Source organism: Haemorhous mexicanus, chromosome 5, assembly GCF_027477595.1.
Source record: "Haemorhous mexicanus isolate bHaeMex1 chromosome 5, bHaeMex1.pri, whole genome shotgun sequence".
Lineage (NCBI taxonomy): Eukaryota > Metazoa > Chordata > Aves > Passeriformes > Fringillidae > Haemorhous > Haemorhous mexicanus.
This window is the reverse complement of record NC_082345.1, coordinates 27,569,562-27,597,360: the sequence shown is the minus strand read 5'-3', so window position 1 is coordinate 27,597,360 and position 27,799 is coordinate 27,569,562. Positions and strand designations below refer to the sequence as shown.

General features: G+C 50.1%; 2 protein-coding genes and 1 long non-coding RNA gene across 4 annotated transcripts; 1 reads left to right on the top strand and 2 right to left on the bottom strand.

Annotated features, from left to right (window-relative positions):
- Positions 1–111: 111 nt before the first annotated feature.
- WBP2NL (WBP2 N-terminal like) lies at positions 112–9,890 on the bottom strand. The gene is made up of 8 exons (XM_059846559.1): positions 9,735–9,890; positions 6,654–6,762; positions 5,971–6,106; positions 4,402–4,494; positions 3,432–3,611; positions 2,928–3,056; positions 2,515–2,591; positions 112–1,633 (listed from the first exon to the last, which is right to left on the bottom strand). The coding sequence occupies exons 1-8, from the start codon at positions 9,842–9,844 to the stop codon at positions 1,586–1,588; spliced, it is 882 nt and encodes a 293-aa protein (XP_059702542.1). The 5' UTR covers positions 9,845–9,890; the 3' UTR covers positions 112–1,585.
- On the top strand, positions 9,837–14,174 carry LOC132327396 (uncharacterized). Its single transcript, XR_009486526.1, has 2 exons — positions 9,837–10,434; positions 13,957–14,174. It is a non-coding gene; the product is annotated as an uncharacterized LOC132327396 (long non-coding RNA).
- On the bottom strand, positions 11,620–25,909 carry SEPTIN3 (septin 3). 2 transcript variants are annotated; one of them, XM_059846555.1, is made up of 10 exons: positions 25,470–25,909; positions 18,663–18,854; positions 18,285–18,413; positions 17,477–17,558; positions 16,961–17,098; positions 16,478–16,595; positions 15,939–16,034; positions 15,011–15,110; positions 14,479–14,530; positions 11,620–13,260 (listed from the first exon to the last, which is right to left on the bottom strand). In XM_059846555.1, the coding sequence occupies exons 1-10, from the start codon at positions 25,804–25,806 to the stop codon at positions 13,125–13,127; spliced, it is 1,380 nt and encodes a 459-aa protein (XP_059702538.1). In that variant the 5' UTR covers positions 25,807–25,909; the 3' UTR covers positions 11,620–13,124. The 2 variants fall into 2 exon arrangements, with proteins under 2 accessions (XP_059702538.1, XP_059702539.1); XM_059846556.1 differs by having other exon boundaries at positions 15,011–15,107; positions 25,470–25,567.
- Positions 25,910–27,799: the final 1,890 nt, after the last annotated feature.

Below are 27,799 nucleotides of genomic sequence, written 5' to 3'. Positions count from 1 at the left end.
TGTACTGAGCCACAGGTGACCCAAGGGAACAGCAGCAGTGGTTGTAGTTCATTCCAGCCTTCTGTGCAGCATGCAAGAATTAAGGTCAACACAACACACAAAACACTGAACTGGCAGATAAAGGTATCAACACTCCTGTATTAAAGTGCAATTCAAAAAGTTACAAACATTCATGGTTGATTTTTTTTTTTTAAATACAGAGTTGTTAGAATATCTATAAGTCAGAAAAAGTGTTTATAGATGAGGAAACCAACGTGTAACTGCTTTAGGAATTCATACTTTTAAGTTGTGCAAACCTGACTTGCAGGAGAGCCCTGCCATACAGGGAAGAGGGAAAACACTCCTTCCCCCTCCTTGTGAAGGTAGGGAGGCTGTAGGAAGAAGTACAATCACCCTATATGTAAAGGATCACAGGGATCTCCACCAGACTAGAGACTCTCTTCAGAGCAGGTTTAACTGCACTATGTCCTAAGGAAAAAGGAGAGATTGTGGCTGAGCAGCCAGAGTCTCAGCAAGAGAGCCAAGCATTGGTAACTCCCACCCAGACAGCAGCTCCCAGGCAAGGGCACTGCACCTGTAAGCAACCAGCTGTGGCATTACAGTGCCCACCTGCCCATGCTGCTCAGATGTGGGCACACAGCCTGGCTCTAGCAGCTGAAGGAAAAGATGAAGGCCAGTTTTCCCCTGTGGAGGTAGCACACAGCACAAGTTTGCTCGGCAGAGGGAGCCAGGGCTGCAGGACTCGTCTCCTGACAAGGCTACTGCCAGGTCATCTGCCTATGTAACATATTTTGCTCCAAGGCTGGCAGCCTCCTGTGCAGCATTAGGCTGCCTGACACAGGATCATTGCACAGATATGCGGCCTGCTCGGACAGGGGAAAAGACAGAATGATCCTCAGGCCTGCCAGTCTATGAGCTCACTGCCCTGAGGCACACCTTTGTTTGCTTCTCTATTCAATGGATACAAAGACAAGTTGATGGGAACCATCCCCTTCCCTCTTTCGTAGCCAAATGCTTCAGCATCTCTTTGAATGCACTTCCCAAGGTCATGACCCCTCAACTGTTAGTCCAGAATGCCACACACTTCCAACACAATACAGCATTTCCATTCCCATCTCACACTGAACCGTCCTAGAATTTAAGGACATTTAACACCTTTCTAGGTCACCGGAGGATCTATGCAGGGAACCTCATAGCTCTCTACACCTTTCCTCCTGGATGGTGCTTTAGAAGTCAAGTTTGGCATTCCAAGTTGTTTTACTCCAACAAGATCCCAGAGCCTTCACATTTTAGTCCTAGATTAACAATGTGATACAGTTTAATAAGTCCATCTCTCTCCTCAAGCCAATGGCAGGGCAAAAGGTTAGTCCTTTGACCCCATGAGATAAAGCAAGTAGGAAAGTGCTGTTGTCCTGCCTTGTATTGCCACTGACTCAATGTTTAATAAGGGCAGGTGCTCAGCTGCCCAGCACTACATCTATTGTAAAGAAACAGAGATCTAGAGATATGCTAATTTGAGGGGTATTAACAGCCAAGTTGTCTTCAGGGAGAGAGAATGTGGGAGGCTGGCTGCAATTTCCTTCTGCTAGTTGTTCTTCTTATCCTCAGGAGGTGCATAAGGAGGTGGCAGATCCTGGAAAGAGATACAGTAGAGTCAACAACCATGCTGTTTTATGTCCAGCTCTTCCCAGGCATTCCCAGGCTTGGCTCACCAGAAATGGGTGCCCTGCAGTGAGCTACAGACAGAACTAAGTTCTATGGTTTAAGCTGTCATTTCATCACCCCATTCCCCTCTACTATCAGCTGTGTTCTGTAACATCAGCTGTCTCCATAACATTTCTAGGAAAAGTCCCCTCAAAACCAGGTAACAAATGGTCTACTGCAAATGGACCATTTAATCTGTTTTAAATGCCATTCTCCCTTCCTTTCCAGGGCTTTGTCCCTGTTGAAGCTCATAGCTCTGACCCAGCAGACAGCAAACCCTGGGCTGAGGGCCAGCTTTGCTGCTCCATCAGTCTCCAGCCTGCTAGAGCCAAGCAAGGCAGTGAGGGGCACAGCCAGATTGCCATGTGCCAGATGGAGGCTACAGATGACCTACTGGCTGCCACTGACTGAACAGTAAGAGACCTCCCTGTCTCCATGCAGCCCAGAAAGAAAGCAAAATAGAAACCCACATGCCATCATCCTTAAGTGACCTATCCTTAACTCTCCTCATTTTCAGGCCCAATGGATGCAGAGAGCTCTGTGTTTTCTCTCTGCCCATGCAAGTCTGTTATGCCTTTAGGAGTAAGACAGGAAGTAAATGGCTGTTAAGGGATCAATCTTAAGGCCTTCCTCCTTTCCTGACTGAAAAATTCACCAGTCTTCCTCATGGAAGCCTCCCTCCCATAAAAATGTATACTTTCTGTGCATGTTCAACATGAAGGTACACTAGAGTTTGTAAGAAAGCAAAGCACCATCTCTGCTAGTGCCAGAGGAGGGAGTAGGCACATGAAGACCAGGCATGGTACTCACCATGGGCATGTACACGTTGTGTGGGTTGGCGGGGTTGTAGTATGCACTGGAAGCCGCTTCCATGGCCTTACTGCCTCCTGGAAAGGAAGGAAAAGAAGCCACCTTAAATATCTGAGGCAATGGCCCTAGCCCCAGAGCGTTCTCCCCAGCTTCACCTCTTCCAAGGAGGCAACAAAGGCCCAAGGAGCCAAGAGGAACTGCAGCAAGCTGCATTAGAACTCAAGAGCAGCTCAGGAAAGCTGGCTAGGGCTGACCACAAGCTGTGCAATGCAAGGCAGAGCAGCTCCCTACAGAAGACGTGGAGCTTTTGCAATGACAGGTTCTCCACGCCATGCTGTGCCCATGCCACCCTCAACCCAAGCCCCCAGGCACCATTTGCACCCAGACCCTGGCAACCGCCCAATCCCATTTACCTGGCATTCCTGGGTTCACCAAGGCTGGGGGAGCTGAGGGTGCTGAGGGTCCTGCAAGAGGCGCCCCAGAGTAAGGTGGTGGGGGCGGCATGTACATGGGGTTCATGTTTGGAAGTGGTGGGTAAATACCTGAAAAACACAACACCAGGCTGATACTCAGGCCTGACAGCACATTAGCTGGGACAAGAGCAGCGGAAAGGGAAGCTCTCCAGGCTTAGCAGGGATGCAGACAGCAGGGATTTGATAATTTGCTAATGCCTGTCGTGTCAGCAGGCAATCAATCATTCTCTACCAAGCAGCAGCACAATTTGCAAACCACATTTTCATGTAGCTAGGACTATAGCGACACACGGGTGTGATCAACAGCACTTGACAGATTTCTGCAAGGACAAGGGTCCTTGATGGAGACAAAACTACAGCAACCCTCAACATAACCCTCACTGTACCACTGTCATTTCTTCACAACTAACATCAGAGCCAGACATCATCACACAGCTTGCAAACCTGGAGTCTGGGCGTAGGGATAGCCCATGGGCTGTGGAGCAGGTCCGTAGGCAGGCGGTGCATATGGGTAAGGTCCGTTCGGGGGCGGAGGGGCCGCGTAGCCCCCAGGGACAGGGGCGTATCCTCCAGGAACAGGGGTGTATCCATAGCCAGGGCTCTGCAGAGGAACCCCACTGGAAGCTAAGGAACACACGTTTAGTAAGCCAGACTTCTTTTCTTAAAACTGAATGTAGAAAATAAAATGAAAATAGTCCTGTTAATGCAGCACTGTTTCCCCTTATGTAGATTCACTATATAGTCCTGGCATAGTACTGTGTCTGGAAAGCATTAGTCACTGAGTGCTGAAGGAAACCAGCTGCAAAAATACCTCACAGGTCCCAGTCCCACCACAGAGCTCCCACTGCTTGAAGGAAAGATCACTCTAAAGCAAGTAGCAGTACAGCATGTTTTCCTTTTCTTTTAATATACTTTCGTTTTGAAAACAAGTACATTTTAAAACATACATTTTTTAAAAAAGAAAACTTCATCAGGAAAAGAGTTCTTGTTCCTCCATTTGAAAATTTTAAAAAGGAATTGTTTTTTAAAAAACTTATTTTTCCCTTCTCCAAATGTGCACATTAGCTTTCCCCATCTTACTGCATGAGTTTAGAACTGAGCTGAGAGAGCTAAGTGAAGCAATTTTTCACCATCACATATTTCAACTTTTTTCCAGTAGAAATAAGGCTCTATAGAAAAAGGTGGTCCACCTCAGAAGCCCAAACCTCAAAACATTCTGACTGCACAAAGCACTAAGATGAAATAAAGAAAAAGGATTGAAAGGGAAACCAAAAGCTCCCCTGGAAAGAAAAAAAATACTGTGCTGTGGAAGGGGGCCTAGGGTACCCCTCTTCCCATGGAGTTCACAACAAACACAATTTGCTTACTAGCTCAGCCAGCCATGGGGAAACCACAGGATCTGAAAATCCCTTACCACTAGAAGCAGCTTTCAACATCAGCTGTCCAAACTCAATGGCTCCTCCACTGTTGAACGTCAGTTTAAATGTCCCCTGCCCTTCCCAGCCACCTAGGAGAGAGAATTAAAATTGAATCCAAGCCAGCAAAATTGTTTATACTTCAATTATTATTTTCTTCTTTATTTCAAAACTATTTTGCATCCTATTACAGGAAGGAGTCATGGCACTGCTATCAGACGTCCCCCAAAATAATATCTCAAGAGGATCAGGAATTCATTGTTGTACCCTTTGAAAGGTATAGTCATGTAGAAGCAGCCTACTCTAGATACAAGGCTGTTTTGTTCTTTCCTGAAGGTTTAATGGAACCTAATAAAGAACAGTGTAAAGATGGAACATTTATTTCACTGAGGATATTAACTAAAAGCCCTCAGATGAAGTTTTATTGATATCCTCAGTGAACTACAGATCAGGATCTGCAGCTCAAGCCAGGATTTAAATCAAGATGCAACATCTTTAATCTCCTTGACACATAGAAGCTCAGATTATTGAATGCTGAGGTATAATAGCAATTTCTCAGGGGAAAAAAAAAATCAAGTAGGCAATGTCTTGCAAGGGAAGTAAGAGTGCCTTGTTTTCCTAAGGGCTTTTTGGGATTTGGTGGGGTTTTTTTGGTGGAAGGTGCTTTGAGCTCTGGTGTTTTTAACAAAAAATATGTCATTTAAATATAAGATTTATCTTCCTTGTCTAAAAATTAAATTAGTATCAAGAGAGATAGTCTCTTGGGGACAAAGTAGAAATAAAGTATAGAAATATAACAAAAGAGTCCATCATGGCTACAGTCATTCCTTTGGAGATTCACCTCTATAAAACTGCTGTCTTAGTATGACTTCAGCCCAAGAAAGTAGGCTGATCCATAACCCCCAGACAGCCCAGTCTCTTTAAAACATTGTTACAAACAGAAAAAAAAGAATAAACACTTCAGATGCCAAGAAAATGCACATGAAAGGGCTGAAGAGGGAAGAAATTTGAACCAAAAGCCATGTTTCCAATCCCTGTTTATCTTTTGCAATTCCCCGTGTTTGGTCATAAACACCTCTGTTAAGTGTTACTGTGGCTTCATGATCAAATTGGGATCAAAGCTAAATCAATGATGGACAGCAGACTCCCAGATCCATGCAAACCATACCCAAGGGGATCCTGACTTCCCAAAAACCAAAAGTGGATGCTAATTCTAATTCTGTGTATCAATAGCATGGACTGGTGCCTCAGTCATTTACCCACCCTCTCAGGTCAAAGAAAAACAAGCACATCGGGAAAGTGAGTAAACATGATACACAAAGCAAGACAGAAGTTAAAGAATTACACAGAATTCATCTTGGGCAAGTCAGTCCCTGGCCCAAAGGCAGGAAGTAACATGGCAGCAGTGCCCTGAAGTGCAGGAGAGGGGAGTTAGCCCAGTGTGGACACACCAGCTATACCACCACAGCTACTCTGCCATTCCTGTGCACATAAGCTGGTCTGGTGCTCAGCAAAAATGGCCTTGTGATGCTTGGGAAGAGTTCAGAATGCAAAGCACTGGCACATACCTCCGGCCTCGGCCTGGATCTGCCCTTTGATGTAATTGGCAGAGAAAACGGGCTGCTCGATGGAGCATCCTTTCACCAAATAGAATGGCATCATGAAGGACAGCATAGGATCCTTGCCCTTGGACACAAAGATCATCTGCAAGACAGCAGGGAATGCTTCTGAATTACTTGAATTCAATAGGGAGAGTGATGATGGAGCTCTCACCATATCAGCACCCAAAAAGAGGGTAACTTAACCTCTAGTATGAGTATACATTGAATTATTTCACAGCTTTAACACAGTGGATCCCCAAAAAATTTGATGGCACATGGCTCACAGACCTGAAGCATGTATAATCCAAAATAATAAACCACTTAAAATACACCTGCACATTTACTGAGTTTTACTGTTCTGCTTTTTAAGGATAATCTATGTGAATCTGCAAAGGAAGTATCACCAACTGACACATTATATGAAATATATTCTCTAGACAGTGATTTCCAGGACTGCACGTGCCTTTGTAGGTGATTTGGACTGTGGCATAGGTATGGACTATCCCATTGCCACCTTTCCTTCTCCTACGTAGTGCTGTCAGTGGTCCCGTCCACAACAAAAACCCCTTCCTCCATCATCAACTAGATTTCTGGTTTAAAGTTTACAAGATCCCTTGAGAAAGAAGCTACCCTACTGGCATCAGACTTACCCTGTAAGGGGTGAGATACAGCATTCCTTTTTTGGTGCCTTTGAAGATTTCAGGCTTGCCTGTCACGTCACTGAAGGAGAGCTCCACATCTTTGCACTGTTTGAGGACACTGCAGGAAGAAATCAGACAGGTTGGAGAGACAAACTTGGTGACAGCTCTGACACATACCCTCATCACACAGAGCAGGGAACAGCACAGCAGAACTCTGAGTATTATCCTGAAGTCCTGCTGTGGCTCCCGCCGTTTTGACTTTGAACAGAGAGGGATGATTTATGCGGACTGGAAGAATTCATCCTCTCATCTGAGACAAGCCCTGCTCCTCCTTCAACAAGGGCACCTTTAATATACAGGGCGGTTTCTATCTCCAAAGGTGTCAGACTGAGGAATTCCACTCTACACACAAAGACCCTCAACCCAAAGATCAGGGCACAGAAAGGGCTGAGGTGTCAGAAACCATCCCCCTGATGCCAAGGTGTAATGTCAGAGCATTCCTCCCTCCCCAGCCCATGCTCAAATCAAGTCCACTGCACTGGAAAACAGCACTGCTGTGACACCACACCCACTGTGTAAACTGAGGAAGTGGCTGCACTGAAACCCTCAGAACTGACCCTGCCTCACGTGACTCAAGCAAGCTTTTGTAGTAAACAGTACCATGCTAAGGAATGAAGCAATGAGTCAGCAATGTCAGCAATAAAGATATTATTGTTAGAGATCTACGGGAACATTAGCAGAGTTTCCTAATGACACAAATCCAAAAGAGAATTGTGAATGCTGCAGCGTCAGGGGTATAGAAGTTGCATGAAAAAGTAAATATATTTTCAGAAAAAAATGAGTCATCTTTGGAAAGCACGTCACTGAGTCTACGGTGCAGATATAAACATACCACATAGTAAGAAAATCTGCAGAATAAACAAAAGAACCTTGAGGGTGATAAACTTCAGCGTGTTACAGTGGAGAAGACTCCAAGGTGTTTCATCGTTCAAGAGCATGAAAAACACTGACAAAACCCTAAACCAACACAAGCCTGAATGGGCTGGATCTAAAATAATCCTTATGAATTCTGCTCACCATACTGTAGAAGTCAAATAAAGTCAAGAAACTGTGCAATTATTTGGGGAAGGGAAGAATCTTCAGGGCCACCATATGGAAAAACAACCAAATGCCCTATAGTCTCAGGTAATTTGCTCTTTAGGGAAGAGAAGAACATTGTAGATGTATATGAAGAATGCAGCTACCCAAGAATAAAGATGTTGAAAAGTCTAGCTTTGATGAGAAAAAACAACCTGACCAAGAAATTCTACTGGGACACTACTTCATAGCTGAGCTAGATGGAGATTCTCAGACTGGCTGGAAGGGACAGATTTATGAGACAGCAGAGCTCTTTCCATTTCCAAAATGCAAGGGGGAAACACATATTCTAAGCTAAACACAACCAACTTTTTGACAGCTTTAGTCTTACCAGAACACTCCCTCAATCACGTCTCATAGCAGCATTTCACATAATTTTGCCTCACTGGGAAGAATTTCTATGCAGTCATTGAAATGTTTACTGCTTTGCAGCTACTCACACAAGCAAATAACATGCAGCCACACCACAGAGAGTAATGAGGCTGCTGAACCAGTCTGCACCTGCATGCCTGTCCAGCGCTGTCATGGCAGGCTGTGCACCCTGTGGAGCCACACTGCCCTCACTTGGGACTGAGCAGCACCTCAAAGAATGAATGGTTTTATGATCTCAAGCCAATGTGAAGGCTTGGAAGGGATCTTAAAGATTACCTGGTCCCAACCTCTCTGCCATGGCCAACTTCCACTAGATCAGTTTAATCAAGGCATTATCCAACCCAGCTTTGAACACTGCCAAGGCCACAGCTCATCTGGGCAACCCATTCCAGTGCCCCACCACCCTCAAAGTAAAGAATTTCTAATGTTTAGCTTAAATTTCCCTTCTTTCAGCTTGTACCCATTACTCCTTGTCCTAGCACTACAGCTCCTGATGAAGAGTCCCTCTGTGCCTTCCCTGTAGGTCCTGCTCAGATACTTGAAGGTTGCAGTGAGGTCTCCACACAGCCTTCTCTTCTCCAGGCTGAACAGCCCCAATGTTCTCAGCTTGCCTTCGTAGAGGAAGTGCTTCATTCCTCTTATCAACTTTGTGGCCTCTTCGGGACTTGCTACAAGTTTCATACCCTTCTTATGTTGGGAACCCCAGAGCTGGATGCAGCACTGCAGGTGAGGTCACACCAGAGTGGAATACAGAGGCAGAATCACCTCCCTTGACCTTCTGCCCATGCTGCTTTTGGTGCAGCCCAGGATTCAAAGGATAGAGAAATCTCCTTTAACATGAGCTCAACATGTCAGAGGACCTTCCTGACTGAAGTATTAGGAGTCAGCTCCAAACTCAACACAAGATAGAGCATATTTTTCGAATGTAATTTTCCTATTGATCACCAGACCCAAACCAACTCCTTTGATCCTTTTACTTTGATCCTTTACTGGGCCTCGGGTTTCCAGGATTTCTCGTGCCAGGATGCTGGGAGCACCCAGCAGGACCGAACTGAAGCCCAAGTCTGCTCAGCTGGTCGGTCAATCCCCGCCTGGGGCAAGGGCAGACCTCGAGCAGCCGGCTGTGCTTCCATGGAGAGGCGCTTCTCCACGCAGAGGAACTCCGAATTCTAGTTCCTTATTTACGAATTCAAGTGACCAAGACTCCTACCTTAAACAGTCTCTGCCCCTCTGGCGTCACTAAGTGCATGACCTTAAAAAAAACCCAACTCCTTGACTTTTACAAGCGATGGTAGCCGCCGTCTTCACCCAAGACGCCCGCTGGAGCGGCTTTAAGGACCCCCGAGCTTCCGCGGTGAAGACGGGGCAGCTGTACGGACTCCAGCCAAGCCTGCTCCCCACTGCCCGCCCCAGCCCTGCCAGGGAGCCCCTCAGTAACGCAGACTCCAGGCCGAGCCGGGCCTACGCGGCCGGGCAGGAAACGGTGGTCGCCCCAGCGGGAACCTCCCACCTGCGGGCCCTGCCGTCCCGGCCCTGATGAGGGGACAATGGGCGAGGAGGACCCGCCCGACCCCCCGGTACCTCTCGGCATTGGGGATGACGACACCGCCCTCCCGAGAGTGGTTCCTGTTCAGCGCCATCTTTGCCCCGCCGGCCCCGCCCCTGACCCGGTGACGGCAGTGACGCCACATCCAGCGCGGCCCCGCCCTGGGAACGCGTTCCCGGCTGGCCCCGCCCCCCTCGGCGCGCGCGAGGCGGAAGTGAGAGGGAAGCGAGGCGGAAGTGAGGCGGCGTTGCGTCGCTTTAATGGCCGCCTGTCGCGGCGAGGACGCTCTGAGGGCGGCCACGCGCCGGGCCGCACAACGAACCACAGACACTGGTGCCTACACGCAGCTCTGCTCGCTCCTCCGGCTCTCTCCGCTCAGTGCAACCACGCCTGTGCGCTGCCGTGGTTGCCTCGGTGGAAGTCGTCCAGGATTTGCCGTGTTTGGCAAAGTTTTTCTGGCGAACGGCCTTTCTGCTGAACAGCTCGTGAGCCTCCGAATGCGCTGAGCGGGCCTCTCGGGTGTAAGGTTTAGACTCTTCCCCTCTGCAGCATCACTCGGGATATCTCAGGGGAACAGCTACTTGCTGTGGTCGTCCTGGAACTCAGCTGGTGGCGCTCGATTCAGACTTTTCCCAGCTTATCCATTCACAGAGGCTTCTTCCCAACAGTATCTCCCGTTGTCATGCCACGTGGGATTTTCTTTTTTTTTTGTATTTGCCGTTTGTAGACTTTCTGGTAGGTACACGGGAGATTGGTAGGATGTTGGCATGAGCAGATGGCAGCGAGGAGTACCTGAGCGTGTTTTTCTCACAAGCTTTTACGGATCCTTTTGAAGTAGTCTATGATCCGACAAGAAATTACAGAGCAGGGTGTAAAAACCACGTTATTACAAAGAAATAAAAATTCCTAAATCTATAGAGCAAAACACACAACCTTGTCCTTGAAATCCACATTACAGGCAAAGGAAAGTCTCTTCTGTTGCGTGGGTCTGCTTTGCTTTCTTTAAGCAGGGCAGCATTGTGTCTCTGCCCTAACCCTTGGCTGGGCCCAAAAGTCATAAAGATTACTATTCTGTAGCCCAGGATGAAGGGATGGGACGTGGCTTCGTGCTTCAGTGCTGAGAAGAAGCAGAGCCCTGGCAGTGTTTTTGATGAGGTTCACGTCTTTGATGTCCTTGGGCCGAGCAGGGCCAGCTGTGTGGCAGGATGAGTGGCAGCGTGGCCAGATGGTTTCTGCAGGGGTCCATGGTATGGCTGCTGGCACCAGTGACAAGGCTCCTGCTCCCTGCAGGACCGAGGAGCCTGGTGCAGGGGGAAGGCTGCACAAGGCTGCACGCACACACTGCATACAGGAACACCAGGAGCTTGAACGTGGGTGGGGAAAGGACTAGGAAGTGCCGGAATGGCCCTCACGTCCTAGTGGTGCTGAGAATGGCTGATTTGTGTGGACAGGTGGGAGTGAGAGTGAAGAGAACCTTTGCTTTGCAGTGACAGCACCAGAGAAAGCCACAAGATGGACATACGCTCCTGGCAGTTTTGCTAAGGCTTGGAGAACCCTATTGCCAGTGCCGGCCCCCATACAGCTCCGTCAACCAACATCAAGTTTGACTGGAGTCATCCTGTGCTGCTCATTTGCTGTTTTCTTCCTCCCTCCAGTGCCAGCCTTTCCAACCCCCATGCCAAGCCCCCACACTTCCTCTTGCTGGGTGCCCGGCCATGGCATTCCACGTGTGCGTTTTTATGCGCGGTTGGCAACTCTCCTGGAGGGGACAGCCCCTGCCAGCCACGTGACAGGCAGAGACAGGGAGACACTGCCAACCTCAGGACATCTCTGGTCTTCTCCCCTCCTTCCTTCTGCCCAGTCAGCCCTGACACTTTTGACCTCGCCCAGGGACACCCAGAAAATGGCTGACACACCAGCTAGACACAAGCATGTGGTCTTCAGTGAAGCTGTGCCTCTTTCTGCTCACAGGTCTTTACCTTCCCTCCCCATCCCTTTCAGGGAAAGGTAAAACAAAGCTTCTCAACAGGACACAAAAGCACATTGTTAAGAAGGTGTGAGAGCTTGGGAGAGAGAGGAAACAGCCTGGAGAAGAGGAATATTCAAGTACTTGGAGAAATGAAGGAGAGACTTAAGGATAAAAAACAGAAAGTGAGACAGGGAAAGAAAGGAAGGATGAAAGGTATGGAAGGCTAAAAGGGAATGAGGACAAAAGCACAGGAGTGGAGGAGGACATGGGACAGTAGGAGAGCAGAGGAACAGCACTGCTACAGTAGCAAATGCAGCCATTTCCACGATGAGAATGGGTAAGAGGTATCTCTTGTGCCCCTACCCTGGCCCAGTGCTTCTCAATCCACGGCTGTTTGGACTCCTCTAAGATCCCCAAGGTGCTATGCCAAGTGGAGCTGTCCCTGGGGAAGGTCCCAGCAGGGACCCCCTGTGGCACTGTCTTCCCTGTGCTCCACAGCAGAGGGGCCATCTTGTGGGGAAGGGTTTGGCCAGGACCTGTTCAGTGCTGGTGGAGAGGGACCACTGCAGCCGGGGCATGGGGTGACTCCATGAGCTGGGGTGACCCCAGCACAGATTGGTCTGATCTGCACAGAGTCAAATGCCTGTGACACAAGCATGGCTTTTGACCTTCCTGTGGGGCTGGGTAAATGCACCCTCTGCAGCAGGAACACATTCCTTCCCCCTGGGTTTTGCTTCTTTTGGAAAATATATCCATTTTCCCCAAGTACTTTGATGCTTCTCAAACAGATGCTACAGGCCAAGAACTAATTCTGTCTCCTCCCACCACTCACTTGCTCTGAACCACAAAACATGCCCATCTTCTCTCATCTACCCTGTTCCAAGCAGCCATTTCCCCTTGGGAAGCCACAGCAAGAAAAGGGGATTAAATGCCAGGCCACCATGCCCTCAGACTAACCAGCTGCCTTTACACCCATGGAAGATCCAAGAGAGATCTCTGCTGACATCTCTTGCAACATGTATGCATTGACTCCACCATCTCTCCCAGAGTCTCTCCTTGCCTTGTGTCCAAGTGATAAAAACAGGACTACAGCATGCCCCACACCTCCCCCCTCCAAAATCCATGCCCCTAGAAATCCTTCCCCCCCAACGCTATTTCCCCCAGGCACAATACACAGCTGAGACACAGAAAGGAGAGCAGGGAAGCTGAGGGACAGTCCACTGTGCACAAACAAACTGAGGATGGGGACACTCTGGGAAGGACGGGGGAGATGCCCCTGTCCCTGTCCGGCACACAGGGAGGCACACGCATGCCCGCACGCACTCACACTTGCATCCGCTCACTCCCACCGAGGAGGTGCCACATGCTGCAGAGACAGGCCCGTGGCTGAGTCAGGGGTAGCAGGGGTGGGTTGTCTAGCCAGAGTCACCAGGTGACTGTGGAGGGGGAGGGTCTTTCACAGGTTACTTTCGTGGTTTTCCTCTGTCTCCGCAGTCATGGGGGGCAGCCCTCCATTGTCATTCAGCCGTTTGGCCCTGTAGGTCTCATAGTGGATGTTGTGGGTCACTTCTTTTAGGTCCTGAAGGTGGGTCCTGCAGGGGACAAAGTGGGTTGGGAAAGAGGATATGACAGCCAATATCAGCACAGTAAGTATTATTCTTCTGATGATAATTTTATTCCCCAAAATAAATGGAAGATTTTTTCAGTCAGTCAGTTTAGCTAATTATTGTTACCCCTCTTTCTGCATGGATAGCATGGGTGCCATCATACACAACTGAGAGCTGGAGCATCGGCATTTGAGAACACACAGGCAGGATGCAGGACATGGGCTGAAATTCCTGGCTGTGCTTGCCAGTGCTCTGCCCTTCTCTCACCTGTGCAACAGGCCCAGCCACCAGCCCTCCTCGTGTGTCAGAGCAGACTGGGGCTTATCTGAAGCAGTAGTGAGGCAAGGAAGCATCAGGAGGTGTATCAGGTTCACTGCAGATCATAAGCTGCAGAACACTGCTGTAAGCATCATCCCTAACTTCCATACACAGCCTGGGGCCTTGGATTGTTATAGGCTTTGTGATGATCATTTGGGTAGGATGGTTTTACTGAAAGACTTTGGAAAAGCACCTCTGCTGCAGAAGGTATTACAAAACAAAAAGAGGAAAGTAGGGTGATGTCAAAGCATTGTACCTGGCCAAATGTCTCAATAGCACCATACCCACAATGGAATTAGCTACAGGGCTTTGGTTTTGGACTGTGTTTCTCTTATTTTCTTATTTTTTGTGTTGTTTTTATAGGGAAGAGAGGTCACCCTGGATCTACAGCTCTCCTGCAGAATTTGTGCTGAGGCAACTTCATGAAACAGAGTAGAAATAAGACAGGACAATGAAAGCTAATGAAATATGAAGATTTTCACCATCCTTCAACCTGGAAGGAAACACAATCTAGGATGTGGTAGTGACCTCTTTATTACTGACCTGTTGTCAGCCGCAAATAAAAGTTTTTGCAACCTTAATGGGATTTTTTTTAACTCCCCTAATGGGAGTTTTTGCAATCTTGAGAGGGGTGGTAGTATCCTGCTTTTCTCCAGGTATCCAGCTCATACATGAAAACTAGCACCTACCTGACACAGTGGGCGTGTCACTAAGAGAGGCACTAGAATATCTACCCCTTAACTCAATCCAACCCTTTACCCCATAAGCTTTCACTGCCTGAAATTTACTTTATTTCCCTTTTAGTAGGGGCTATTTCATTCTGACTGGATCTCAGGAAGACTCCCAGCTCACCAAGAGGAAACTGGTGCATGACCATGACCTTACCTGATGACAAAATCTCGAAGTAGGGCAAATTCACAGTGATTGAGGTTTTCCACTGAAAAGAAAGCAAGCAATTGTTACATTTTATTTTTTCAACATCCCCTTTGTGGTTACAGAGCATGGGAAAGTCACTGCCATGGGGGCAGCTTCCAAGTGGGTAGAGCTTGCATACTTCAGAAAGGACAGACAGTTGTCTGAATGCCACGCTGTCAAGCATTGAGAGACTCACTAAGAGATGCTGAGCAGTCACACATGAATTTTCATTTGAAAACCAAGACAACCTCAGGAGCTTAGCTTCACACACCATGGTGTTCAGAGTGCCTCCAGCTTCTGCCAGGTGGTGACAGTGGCACCATATTGACCATGGCGGTTCCCTCCTGGCACAGGTATTTGAGAATTCTCCTTTTGGCTGGTTTCAAGCAGTTTGTCACAAGTGGGATGGGAAAGTAGCCACAGGACATGCTATCTGGACCCTTGTCTATTACTGTGATCTGCAGACAATACTTCCAGCTCCCATAAGCAAGAGGTTTTTTACCTTCAATGATTCCCCAAGGTGTTTTCCTGCCCAGGACTCTTTTGCCATTCACTTGGTACTCCTTGTCACTGCCCACTACTGCAAAGGGCATGCTTTCCTGCTGGGGAGAGACACGTGGAAAGATCCATTGAACCCATTCCAGAGACCAACACCACCATGGTTCCCCATCCACCTTTCCACCTCTCAGCTCAACAAACACAAGGCCTTCTCCAAAGGAAGAGATTCTCCAGAGCAAAACTTCACTGGCTCTCCTTTTCACCCCTCAGTGCTATCCCTAGAATTCTGGACTCTTGCTTTCCAGGTGTCCTTGCACCCCAACAAGCTGTGTGGGTAGCTTGCAGCAGTGCCAAGGGCTCTGGAGCTGGGGCAGAGCTTTTCTGCACATTATCTCCAGCATTTCTGAGGAGGGGGATGACCAGAGGAGAAGTACCTTAGCATAACCAACAGAGGGTCTGTCAGCCCAGAGCTGCTCCTATGGATAGTTCGAGGTGAGTATTTCTTGACAGATTTGTAATTCTTTAGAACAGGGACTCGAATAATCCTTCCCCATAAGCCACATGAACATTCATCAAGTTTAATAGCTGAAATTATACTGAGAAAAGCCAGAAATGGAGTAAGTGTGCAGCTTTCCAGGGAAGGAGGACAGTAGGTGAAGCTATTGGGGACCAGATATCTCTAAGCACAGGGAAAAACTATCTGGTTCCAGAGCACAGAGTGCAGGAGACTCTGTGATCCATAGAGTTGTGCAGTTGTTCATAGGTTTACTCTGCTTTACAGACATCCCTGGAAAGAGACTGCAATTACCACAGGAATGGAGATTAAAAAGCAGTTTATTTCTTATGTGTGAGGGCAGTGATGCTGAAGTGCAGAACAAAATGTGGTGCCTTCCCCATCCATCCTTCCCCTCCCACAATAAAATGTTTCCTACCCTGATTTTGTCGTTCTCTGTTTTATCCTCCAAGTCCTCATCAAATTCTTTCTGGGGATAAAACTCGATCCCATTTACTTCTAGTTCCTTGCGCACCTAATCAGAGAGACATTTTGGAGCAAAAGCAGCACAAACCTGAAGGGAAGGCAGTTGGCAAGGCCAGGCAAACACATCTGGGACATCCTTCCAGTGGGCAGAAGCTGGAGGGATTGTCCCAAGGAAGTGCACAGTAAAGTGAGGACACAAGGCAGCAATGATGAATCTGTCTTCCCAGCCTCAGTTACTTGTCTGGCTCTCCAGTTCCCATGACAGAACATATCACAAGATGTCACAAGGATACACACATTTCTTCCTTCTCTAACAGATGCCCTCAGAGATATAAACAGCTGCATCTTTAGGACTTAACCCAGCAACCCAGCACTGGACTCTGTGCACACCCTGAGGACTGCACTGCAATCCCAGGAAGAAGGATACCACTCACTTCTCCCACCTCCAAGCCAGGGCAGGGAAGGATCCTATCCAGAAGAGGAGATACTCACTCTTTGTTTGAATTCGGTCTTCTCCTCCAAGGTCATGGTGTCAGCCTTAGCAATAACTGGGATGATGTTCACTACCTTGCTGAGATGTTTCATGAACTCCAGGTCCAAAGGCCGCAAGCTGCAGCCCAAGAAGGAACAAGATGGAACAGGTCACTTTTTACCCTCTTCGCCTTCCATCCTAATGACTGTCCAAGCACCAGGGCACAAGTGAACCCTCCCTTGTACATACCCTGCTTGCTGCCACCATGTTCTCATCTCCTTCTTCCCATCCATTCTGTCCTCTCCCAAAAAACACAGTGGCATTTCTCCCACTCTTGTAAGCTTAGACCCTTTCAAGCCCCATAGCACCCAAAGTTAAGCTAAACAGTGCCCAGTCCTGCTGGCAGGATCCCTGGATCCATGTCTGAGGTGCAGCAGTGTAGGGTATGTATCTGGCATAGAGGTACCACGGGCTGGAGGAAGGACAAGGGACTGTGTACATACGAGTGCCCCGTAGGGGAGATGAAGTAGAGGCAGCAGTGCACACGCGTGTCTGGAATTCGTTTCTTCCTTGCAATATTCACCTCCTCTTTCAAAAACTTTTCATATTGCTCGTTGATGTATTTCTCAATAGGTTCCCAGCTGTTAAAATGGGAAAGAGAGATGAATAGACAGGTACAAATCTCCTCATGTTCCTGCCTACAGTGTTCCCAGCTCTGACAGCAGCAAAGCACTCTCAGGCATAAAAAAAAAAAATCCACCTGAAGCACCTCGCCATTAGCACAGATGATTAAGAGTTTCTGTAACTGGCCACAGAAATAAGCACTCACCATGTAACATGTGCATACCCCAAATTACACACACAGACCTGTGGTTTCACAGTCCCACAGCCCCATCATGAGCCCCCAAGTGCAACAGGATCCCAGATGCTTTCAAGGGCCAAGAAGATGACAGTCACTCAAATACCATCTTAGCTCCAGCCCTTTCTGGGACACAAGGCCTTGACCTTGTAAAACTCACCAGTTCTCATTGTTGATCTGGTCCCCAAATCCTGGTGTGTCAATCACTGTCAGCTTCATTTTGACACCACCTTCTTCAATGACTGAGGGAAAAATTACAAACAATCATACTCCTCCCTGGAAACCTGCTCTATCATGGAACATGTCTTTGTGTCCCACTAGGGAAGAAGAGAGCTCTGCCCCCCTCCCTGCCCAGCAAGCATAACCAGACCAGCTTGTGTCATGCCTCAACAGTTATGACCCTCATTTCCATGTCTGACCCCAAATTTTGGTAATATCTACACAAAAGCCACCTAACACCACTCTGTCACAGGAAAATGAATTTGTGCTCAGTTTGTGGCCCAAAGATAGTACCTACCCTAAAACAACTACTCCCCTCTAACGCATCATCCTGAATCTGAGATGATGCTCATTACCCTGCACCACCACAGAGTTGTGCTGATGCTTTGTGAGGAGGTGTGCACTACCATGCTTGGGATGGGACCCAACAATGCAACTTGTGTAGCTTATCAAATGTAACTGTAGGTGAAAATGACTTACAGCAAGGCTTAATCCACAACTGCAGACTAATGTTTTAGGTAGTGAAGTCTCTGTATTTGTCTACCCCTCACTTTTGGCTGTGGCATCAGGGGCCTTTCAGTTTAAGAAAAGCCTTGTCTGTCTCTGAGGCCATCTAAAACTGTCCTTTAGCTTCCTCTGGAGAAAGAGCTGCCTAATACCAAAGAACTATTTGTGTAGACTGCTGGGATCTTCTGCAAGGCTATGCTGAGGCATCAGTATTGCTTCCACCCCAGCAGCCTGGCTCTTACCATGCCCAATGGCTTTGATCTCCACTGTCTTGGGGATCTTCTCCTCCCGGTTCCAGCCTGAAGATTTGCGGCTCACCTGGGATTTGAAGAGGGTGTTTACCAGTGTTGACTTTCCCAGTCCGCTCTGACCTGAGAATTGCAGAGAGGAAGCTTGTGACATTTGCCACAGCCTGGTGATGACAGCAGGCCCAAGGAACAGAGCCAGGCTGGCAGAGGAAAGGGCTGGAGGTGTCTTCTTGCCTTGTGCAGGTTTTCCCTCAGAGCAACTTCTGTCTGCTCCCTCATGCCCTCCCCGCAGGGCTTGCTCTCCCACCTGGCCTCAGTCCCTGGGACAGTCCCTGGCCATGGTTCCCAGCTCCTCAGCTGGTCTCTGCCTACCTACAACCATGATGTTGAAGTCGAAACCTGTCTTCATGGTCTTCTTGCGCATCTGCTCAATTATGGTGTCAATACCGATGTAGCCCAGCAAGCTGGTGTTGATGCCCATGGGCTTCATTGGTACGACTGGTTTTTGTCGTGGCTCTGGGACCAGCTCAGACATGGCTGCTTCCTTTTTGCTGTCCACTGGTCCTGCATGGGAACAAAGATTGAAAAATCTTCACTGAGGTGTAACAACAGCCTCCTTGCTGACCTGTCACAGGTGCTGAGGGCAGCATTGAGCAGCCTTTTCAAGGGCTCTTGAGAATAACTGGTTGTCAAGATTTTAGTGGTAAGGCTTATCATGGAGCAACATCTACTTAAGTTTCCAGCACACTCTTCTGTGTCCCACTCCAGACAAGGAGGTGAAGTGGGGTTCATTGAGAATGCAGCGCATTGATGACCCCTCCAAACAGCAGGAGCAAGGGCAGCAAGGCTGGCTGGGCTGATAATCGCGTGCCCAAAGCTCCAGGTGTCTCTCTTTATTTTCGTCTCCCGGTTCTCAACAGGATCACCAGTGTTTTGCCCCTCCAAGTTCACCATAAAATTTGCAATGGAACAGACTTAAAAAAATTATGTGTCAAGTCCTGGAACTGAAACAGAGTTTGGGATGTACCATGAGGACTTGCATGCTTGGCCCTGGCCAGGGGTGGCTGCATTACTGACTGTGGTGCACAGGCTGAGTTCCTCAGAGGAAGACAGTGGTGGAAGTGAAAGCATGGTCATAATCTCTGTGCTTGCCTCCCATCCATAGACCAGTGTTTTTTGTCATAGTCAAGAAATTAATCATCATGATCAGAAAATTAATTATCTGCATCTTTCCCTCCTCATCTCTGCTTCCTCACTTCTTCCATGTAAAATAATCGGGTAAAAAGAAAACCCCGAGGGCTTTCCAGCCTCCCTGACCCTTTTTTGGGTGATGGCACACATTGCTAGGGGCAGGCCTCAACCATTTATCTCTGTCTCATTAATGAGTAGCTCCCACCCGCTGGGAGGAAGCGGAGGTTGGGAGAGGACAGGGCATGGAGGAAAAGCTCTAATTGGTGGGGAAGGCAGGCGTGAGGGATGAATCTGGAAAGGAAGATGAAGGGGATAGGAATCAAATACCTTTCATATACAAGCCAGCTGCAAACTAGAGGTTCTCCCACTCTAATTACTTGACTCCCCCATGCTTTGTCTCATTAGAGGGTTATTTTTCCAGGACAGAGACAGAATGCATTTTTGCTTGGTAAGTACTTCATTTGTTTTGGATGCCACTTCAGTCCAAGTATCTCACACTAAATTATCCCTTTCCATCATGCTGGCAGATGTTTTTTCTCCATTTATGAGACTCCACTGGCAGCAGAAAAGGACATGAGCAGCTAGGCAGGCAACTGCCATTTGATGGTGACACATGCCCCTCTTCACAAGGAAAATGACTCAGAAGTCACTGGACTGGTGAAATTGATGGCACCAATCTGAGGTCCCAGGGACAGCTTAGTCAAGCCAGGCAGAGACAGACTGAGAAGAGGTCAGAGAGATTTTCTTCAAGGACAGGGTTAGGCTGGAGCAGGCTCCATGGCTGAATGGGGACCCTGCCTGGCACTCCCACATAAAAGCTCTGGTGCTGACACAAGGGCTGCTCTACAGAGTGAAGATTTTACATTTTTTATAAGCTGTAATATCCCACTGATATGCGCTAAGGAAAGACATTGTGGAAGGGCCACCCTTGGCAGGGAGAAGGGTGCCACCACCCAGCTCCTTTTCACTGCTTGGGAAGTCTGAGTTTTCCCCTGTGTGAGACAATGGTAGCACAGCCACTCATGTACAGCACTGTGGGTAACATCTGAAGGCTCTTGTGTCACCTCTGTTCCAACTTGCCCACACAGGAGAGGTCAGTGGCAGGATGGCCCCCCTTCTGCTTTACCCCACCGAGTGAAGGCACCCTGCACTATCATCACCCTCTCCTGAAACAGCGAGCAGTACCCTGGGGGAACCAGAGCACAAGATGGACCATTGCTTGAGTCAGACTGGCAATTTGGAGCACCTCACGCTGCCAGGCAGCTGCTGGAGGAGGCAGCCTGCCACACCAAGTGCTTCTCAGCTGCAATCCTCTCTCACACCCATCACAACTAGTATGTGCCTTTCCTGCTGATGAAGCATCCCTTGAGGCACCCGTTGTCTTTTTTCAGCTTTATCAAAGCTGATGTGAGCCAGGAAAGCCCATCTCTCTGGTACAGCACAGGGGGCCAGGCTAGCCAGTTCTCCTGCACCTCACCCTTCATTCATCCTCTCCCAGGCTGCCCACATCACCTGTATCATGGTTGTGTGGCTGTGTTGTGTCCCGCATGCTGCTGCAGCGTTCTCCATATACACCCCATACAGCCCTGCTGGGCTCCTACCTAGCTCTAAGAGAGGGAGAAGAGAGACAGAAACAGAATGATGAGGGAATTAGGGACAGGGGGCTGTGGCCCCAGTGAGGAACTTGGCTACTGGAGAAATGGGGGCAAATAAACTCCAAAGCTGGAAGGGAACAGGTCAAGATGGGAAGAAAGCCCAGCTGAGCAGCTGCAAGGGATGGGTGCAGAACATGGGCCATGTGGGCTGTGACCCTTTCACTGCCTGGGTGGTAGCTTGTCCTCAGGGAAGCTGTTGCCCTCTCCTTTATTCCTTCAACCCTTGTTCTTACACAGGGAGGAGGAAGGAGAGAGTTTACTGTCAGCCTCAAGGCTCACTAAAAGGTTCATAATTCATCCCTCAATCTCACCAAGGAAAGCCTTGCCCAGAGTCAGTAGATGTTGCTAACTGCTGTGGACATCATCATACAAGACCATTCCTTTGCAAGCTTCACTGTTGGAGCCAGGAGCTTGCAGTGACTAGGGCAGATATTTCAGGTTCAGGTTCTTGAGCAGCTATAGAAAACCCTGAGACCAGGAGAAAGCCACCTGCTTTTCTCCTCTAGGTCGCTTGCCTTCTTCTCTGTGTGGGGCTCCTTCCCATAAAGCCTCAGGCAGGGAGGCCCCCATTTTGCAGAAATTTGCTTGGAGTTCATCTTTCTGCACATGACTTTTCACCTTTTGCCTCCCACAGATGAATTCAAGGAGCTGAGGAACAGCCTGCTGGGGTGTGCAAAACCAGGACCAGAGCTGTCCTTGAGACATGAAATGTGCCTGCCTGCTCTCCTGGGAGTGGCCCTGTTTTATGTGCACTAAAGCTAATGGTGGTAGGAAGCCCCCTGAGCACACTGAGTGGCTGATCAAGGGGTGGCATTCTGTGTCCTGGGCACATCCCATAGCCCTTGCAGATGTCTCCTGCAATGAATGTGTGAGAGGGCACTACAGCCAGTACAGCTGATAATGAATAGAGGGCTAGCCAAGGTTAACCACTTACATCTGCTGTTTGCAAGGTCCCCCTTTTCCCTGCTACTTTGTTCTGTGCACTGAGAGAAGCTCATTTAAGAGGCCTGTAGCTGGTGACATCCCCCTGCTGCCCAGATCCAGTACGAGGTGGCCCTGGGCTGGGCTGTTAAGGAATAATATCTGGCTCACAGGAGATGCTCCATGTGACTGGACCAAGGGAATGCACAGCTTTTGAGTCAGGAACAGGCAGAACCAGAATGAGTGCCCAGAGAGGTCCCTATGGTCCCAGCTAGCTCCTGCTTCTGACACCCACTGATCCACCCCAGAACCTCTTCCTGGAAGGCTGGCATATGTGGCCAGGAGCAGACACCACTACTGCTCTACCACCCTTCATGCTCTGACGTTCGCAGGAGCTGGTGGGGACAGAGGTGGCCCTGCAGGTCCCTTGGGGACTCAGGTAGCAGGGACCAACATCTACTATGTCCTGATAACCCAGATACAGTCGCACCCCCTCCCCCTGCCTTCCCATTCTTTGTCTGGCAAGAGGGAGGGAGAGCTGCAAACAGCGCTCACCACAAACCAGCTTCCAGCAAGGAAAAGCTATTTAACCCCCACGTAACACATGGATGGCCTCGCTGCAGCTCTCCTCTGGTGTAGCACAAGGTTGTCCCTCTGCAGCTGGAGGCAGTGATCCTCACTCACATCTCACCCCAGCTCCTTCCACCCATATGGTCCTGGACCCACAGTCCCACTCCCTGTAGACATGGAACAGGGAGGGATGGGTTCAAAACCTGAAGGTGGCTGGCAGAAGCAGGCCCTCAAAGGGTGATGCCAGGTTCTTCCTAGGAAAGAAAGCAAGCAGCTGCTTCAGCAGTACAGCCTCCCTGGAGCTCATGGCCATCAGGACCTGCTCCTTGCTTCAGATCTGCAGAGAAGCTGGACTGAGCATCTCTCCAATGGAAAAAAACCTTTCCTCCTCAGTTCCTATGATGACCCCAGGGCATTTCTTTCAGTTGTGCAGGGCAATGGCTGAGCCCTGCCAGATGTACTGCCTGACATCAGAGTACAGAATAGAACCATTCTTCTTACCACATCTTTTTGCCTGGCTTGAAGATTATCCCAATCCTCTGGGCTGCTGCATCCTTCCCGACAGCAACCTTTCTTCCCCTCAGCACTCTGCAAAGGGCTTGGGCAAGAGCCCAGCTGCAGTGAAATCTAGGGCAGCGTGTGCCGAAGCCTTTCTGGAGATGCAGAAGCTGAAGGTGAAGGAGCTGGGCACATCCCAGCCCAGCCACCACAGCCCCAGCCATGCCCTTGGTGCTGCTCTCCAGCCGTACAATCCTTGTCCCATGTCCCAGTTCACCCTCTGGATAGCACAGCTGTATCACAAGGCAAGAGGATGCTGAGCACCCCTGGACCATGGCAGCCACACCACCACAGCTGCCTGTGCCCCTGCCTGCATGCCTGCTGCCTCCTGTGCAGATGCCCAGGGAGAGGCAGAGGACATCCCCACTGCCTGTCACTGGCAAGGGACAAGCTGGGCGCCTGTGGCACTTCCCAGCTGGATTATCCCTTCCTTTCAAAGCAGTGCCTGGCGCTAGCTACTCCCCATCAGCACCATGACCAGCCCTGCTCCTTCTCCCTCATACAAGACTGCTGCCACTAAAAGGAAAAAACCAGAGGAAAGACAAAGCCAGGACCAATTTCCCCCACTGCCCTCTGGGGTTATCCCTCCCCCGTGCCCAGAGCTGGGCAGCGTGGGGGCACGGCCGAGGATGCCTGCGCAAAAAGCCCCAGCGGTGTCCCTCTGGCGTTGCCGAGCCCTGCCAAGCCCGGAGCATCCTACCTTTGAACATGAAGCTTCCTTTGTCTCCGAATCCTCTCCCAAGGGGGTGGGTCTCCCCCGGCTTTTATAGCCTGACGCTGATGAAGAAGCACGGTGGGCTACAAAGCTACACTTGCTTTTACCTTTGTCTTTCTTCCCTGTGTCCTCTTCTCCCCCCTCTCTCCTTCCCTTCCTTCTCCAGTGGCTATTTCAGCAAAGCGGGGATGCTGGTGCTGCTCCTGCTGCCATCGTCATGTGACCTGAATATTAAACATCTCCGCAAAATCTCCCCCCGCGCACCCTCCCCCGGCTCCATCCCAGGCCCCCGCCAGCCTCCCTGACTTGCGGGGGGGCATGGCCTCGGAGCTGGAGGGGCCGCTGCCGATGGGGCCCCCATGTCCTGGAGGCGCCCTCATTGCACACCCACACCCCACAGGCCTTTTCTTGCCCTTTTCCCTCCCAATTCCCCAGCCTTTTCAGCATCTCTGCTTGTTTAGGGAGGGGCATATTTAACCCTTCACAGCATAGTTCCGGCGGGGCTGAGAAAGGGTGCTCTTTGCCCCTAGGTATTTCATAGGATCAGGGAATTGCAAAATCTCCTTCTGCTTTCCCAGAGGGAGGAAATTGAGAATGTTTTGGTTCATCAAAAGCGATTTGCCCTTCAGCTTTGCTGTGAAGGTGGGAGAAACCTTTTCTCCTCCAGCACCATGACTGCTGGCTGTCAGCCCAAGGCGCAGAGGCAGAGCCAGCGCTGTCCCCTCTGCGTGCGTGTGTGCACAAACCTGTGTGTGCCTGCGTGTGGCGAGCAGGGACAGGTCCTCCCACTTGGACCATATTGGGGGACACAGGTCACATACCCGTGTCCTGCGGCAGGCACCTTCATGTGCCCTGCGGATGTGCCTGTGCCTGGAGAGCCATGTGGATGCCTCTGGCTGCTTGTATCTTTGGATGGGGATGCCCTTTCCCTGCTTTGCATTTCCTTCTCCTACATCTGTGAGCCCTGGCCCCGACAGGCATTGCGTCCCTGTCATGTTGTGCTGGGGCACCAACATCTGGGAATGCTGTGACCCTCCAGTCAGTGGGATGACAGGAGCACCACGTGCTCCTCCACCACAAGATACCCTCCCTGGGTGGGGCCAGGCTGTGGGACTTGGCAAGGGTTTGGGGTTCCTCTTTTTGCAGTGCTCTGGGACAAAAAGAAAACTGCACTCACTACAGGTTACAGGAACATTTAGAAGTAATTGTCAGCAGTTACCCCGGGCTAGGCTGAGCAGTGGACAGACTGGCTTCCGACAGACAGACAGACAGATAGGCAGGCATTCCGGTACCCAGAAAATCTCCTGACACGGAGACCACATTGCCTGTCTCCCTGCTGGGTGCCAGGCTCACAAGCACACGGGCTGTCCTCGCACCAGCTGCTGCCCATCCCCGATTCTAGAGTGGGTCAAGAGGAAATCACTCCAAGGGGATGAAGCCCCCATCCTCCCCCTCATCACCCTACCTCTCCTGAAGGGTCCTGCCCCATGCTGGGCTCCATGTCATCGCCCAGGGACCCCTTGGTGCCTCCCTCCCTCCACCCAGCCCATCCCGTCAGCAGAGACCCACCGGAGCGTGGTGGGGCATAGGACACCCCCATCTTCGCCAGCGGCGTGGCCTCGGCCCCATCAGAGCTGCCGTGTCGCTGGGGCCCCTCGGCCGCCACAGGCCGGGGCCGCGGAGGGATTGGGGTGACCGGGGCCGGGCCCCGCAGCCGCTCCCAGGGCAGCCCCCCGCCGCCGCCGGCCGCCCGGCGCAGCGTGACCGAGAGGCAGCTCCGCTTCGTGGGGGCAGCCACAGCCAGGGCGCCGTCCCGCCGCCGTGAGGGGCCCGGGATGCGGCTGGGCCCGCTGGGGCTCCCCGGGGCCGACAGGCAGCTGCGAGGAAGGGCGATCTCCTCCTCCATGGCGGTGGGCTGTGGGCTGGAGGCTGAGGTGCGAGGGCAGGGGCCGGGGGTGCCCGGCCGGGCTGGGGCCCGGGCTGTCCCTGCTGTCAGGGCTGGCTGTGGTGTCTCGGGGTGCAGAGATCCCTGGGGCTGCTGTCATTCACATGCTTGAGCCCCCACCAGCCCTGTCCGGCCAGCCCGCCTCCAGCGGGACAATGGGGCTCTTGTGGCCTGCGTGGCTCGCTCCCACGCTGGGTGCCATGGCCACTCCTGCCCCTGCCCAGCACCTTCCTGGCCTCTGCCACCAGCAGCCCCATGGCATGGGGCAGCTCCACAACATGACCCTGCACCCTGCTCCCATGGCAGGGGTGGAGGAGTGATGCTGACCTGCCAGGTCAGGCCTGTGCTGCCTGCTTCCAAGGACACTGGGTGTGATTAAAAAAAAAAAATTGAATGTTTGAAATGCTTTCTCTTCCTCTCTTAGTTTTTTCCCCCTCAAATGGCATATTCCAGTGCAACAATTTATATCCCACTGTGCAAGTTCAGCGGTCACTTGTTGGGTGTTTGTCCAAGTTGATGCTTCATTCTCTTACTCTGATTTTCTTTTGCTTCTTCATTATCATCATTATTATGATTGTTTCTTAATTTTGCCCGCTTTGTGGCATTTTCAGAGTCAAGAGGGATTCAGCTTGCCACTTTACACCTTCCTCACTGTAAGAGGCTTTGAAGGGCAACACAATAAACAAGGAGGAAAGAAGAAAGGTGTTTTGGTGGGATGGGATGAGAATATGAATGGTTTGGTGGGCAGGTGGGAGCAAAGAAAAGGAGGGACAGGTACTTACAGTGTGTCAGGGACAATGATTGCATGATTTCAGGTGACCAGGGCTGAGGAAAGTGGAAGAGGAATCACCATCCAATGACCCACATCAAGTCATTGAGAATGCTGGTGGAAGGCAGAGCTCAGGACAGCGTGAGTTCTCTGCTTCCTTAAGGGCAAGGAGACAGAAAACATGAAAAAAACCAACCTGATACTGTGTAGTATTTCCAGCAATAAGTACCTTCTCTGATTCTTTATGCAGTTTAATTCAGTATCTGTGACTATTTCCTTCTCCCCTGAGGTCTTTCTGACTGCACAGATCCCACAGAGGAGAAACAATCTCAGTTTTCAGGCAGCATTTGCCTTTAATTATTTCCAGATAGCCCGGCAGTGTAGCTGGCACAGGAGGCAGGTGGATGGAGACCTACCCTGTTGTAAAGGAAACCACACTGCAGACTGCTCCTTGCTGCCTGCCCAGAGCTAGAGGGAGGCAGCTCCCAGGGGGAACAATTGGAAAACAAAGCATCAACCATGCAGTTTGTCACACACTTCCTCTGGGGAAGCCTTTGACACTGCTGACAATAAAGTCCTTCATAGCCATGGAAAATACCTGGCTTAATGCTGATTGTGTCAGGACTGAGCAACACAAAAATTAAGCCAGAGGAGCTAAACAATTAGTGTCTCTCTAATCCAGCCCTCACCCAGTTGCTGTCTTCTTTTGTTCAGTTTCTGCACTGAGTCACAGGCAGTGGAGCTCAACACAGGCACAGCAGCATGCAGAGGAGAACACAGAGCAGGGGAGAGGGGACCCCTGTGAGTGCAGACTCCCCTTCCTCCATTTAACTTCTTCCTTACTGCTCCAAGCCCCTCAGCTCCAGTGGAGAGGTTTTTATGGTACCCCACAGCTCAGCTGTGTTCATTTACAGAGCAATCCTACCTATCAGAGAGTTGAGGAGAGGAAGCAAGTTTCCAAGCTGGTGTTCGGAGATAGGGCTGTGATGTGCCAGAGGGCAGGGAATGTGAGCCATGCAGCCAAGGGTGGCATATCATGCCATGCAGCCCCTTGTCATTTCCATTTCACAGCCCCAAGTCACAGAAATATATCTGTTTCAGACCACACTTGCTCTTTTGAGTCTTTGCTTGCCTGGGCAAGTATAACTTTGGGCACAGCAGTAATCCTATTCACTGCATTTCCCT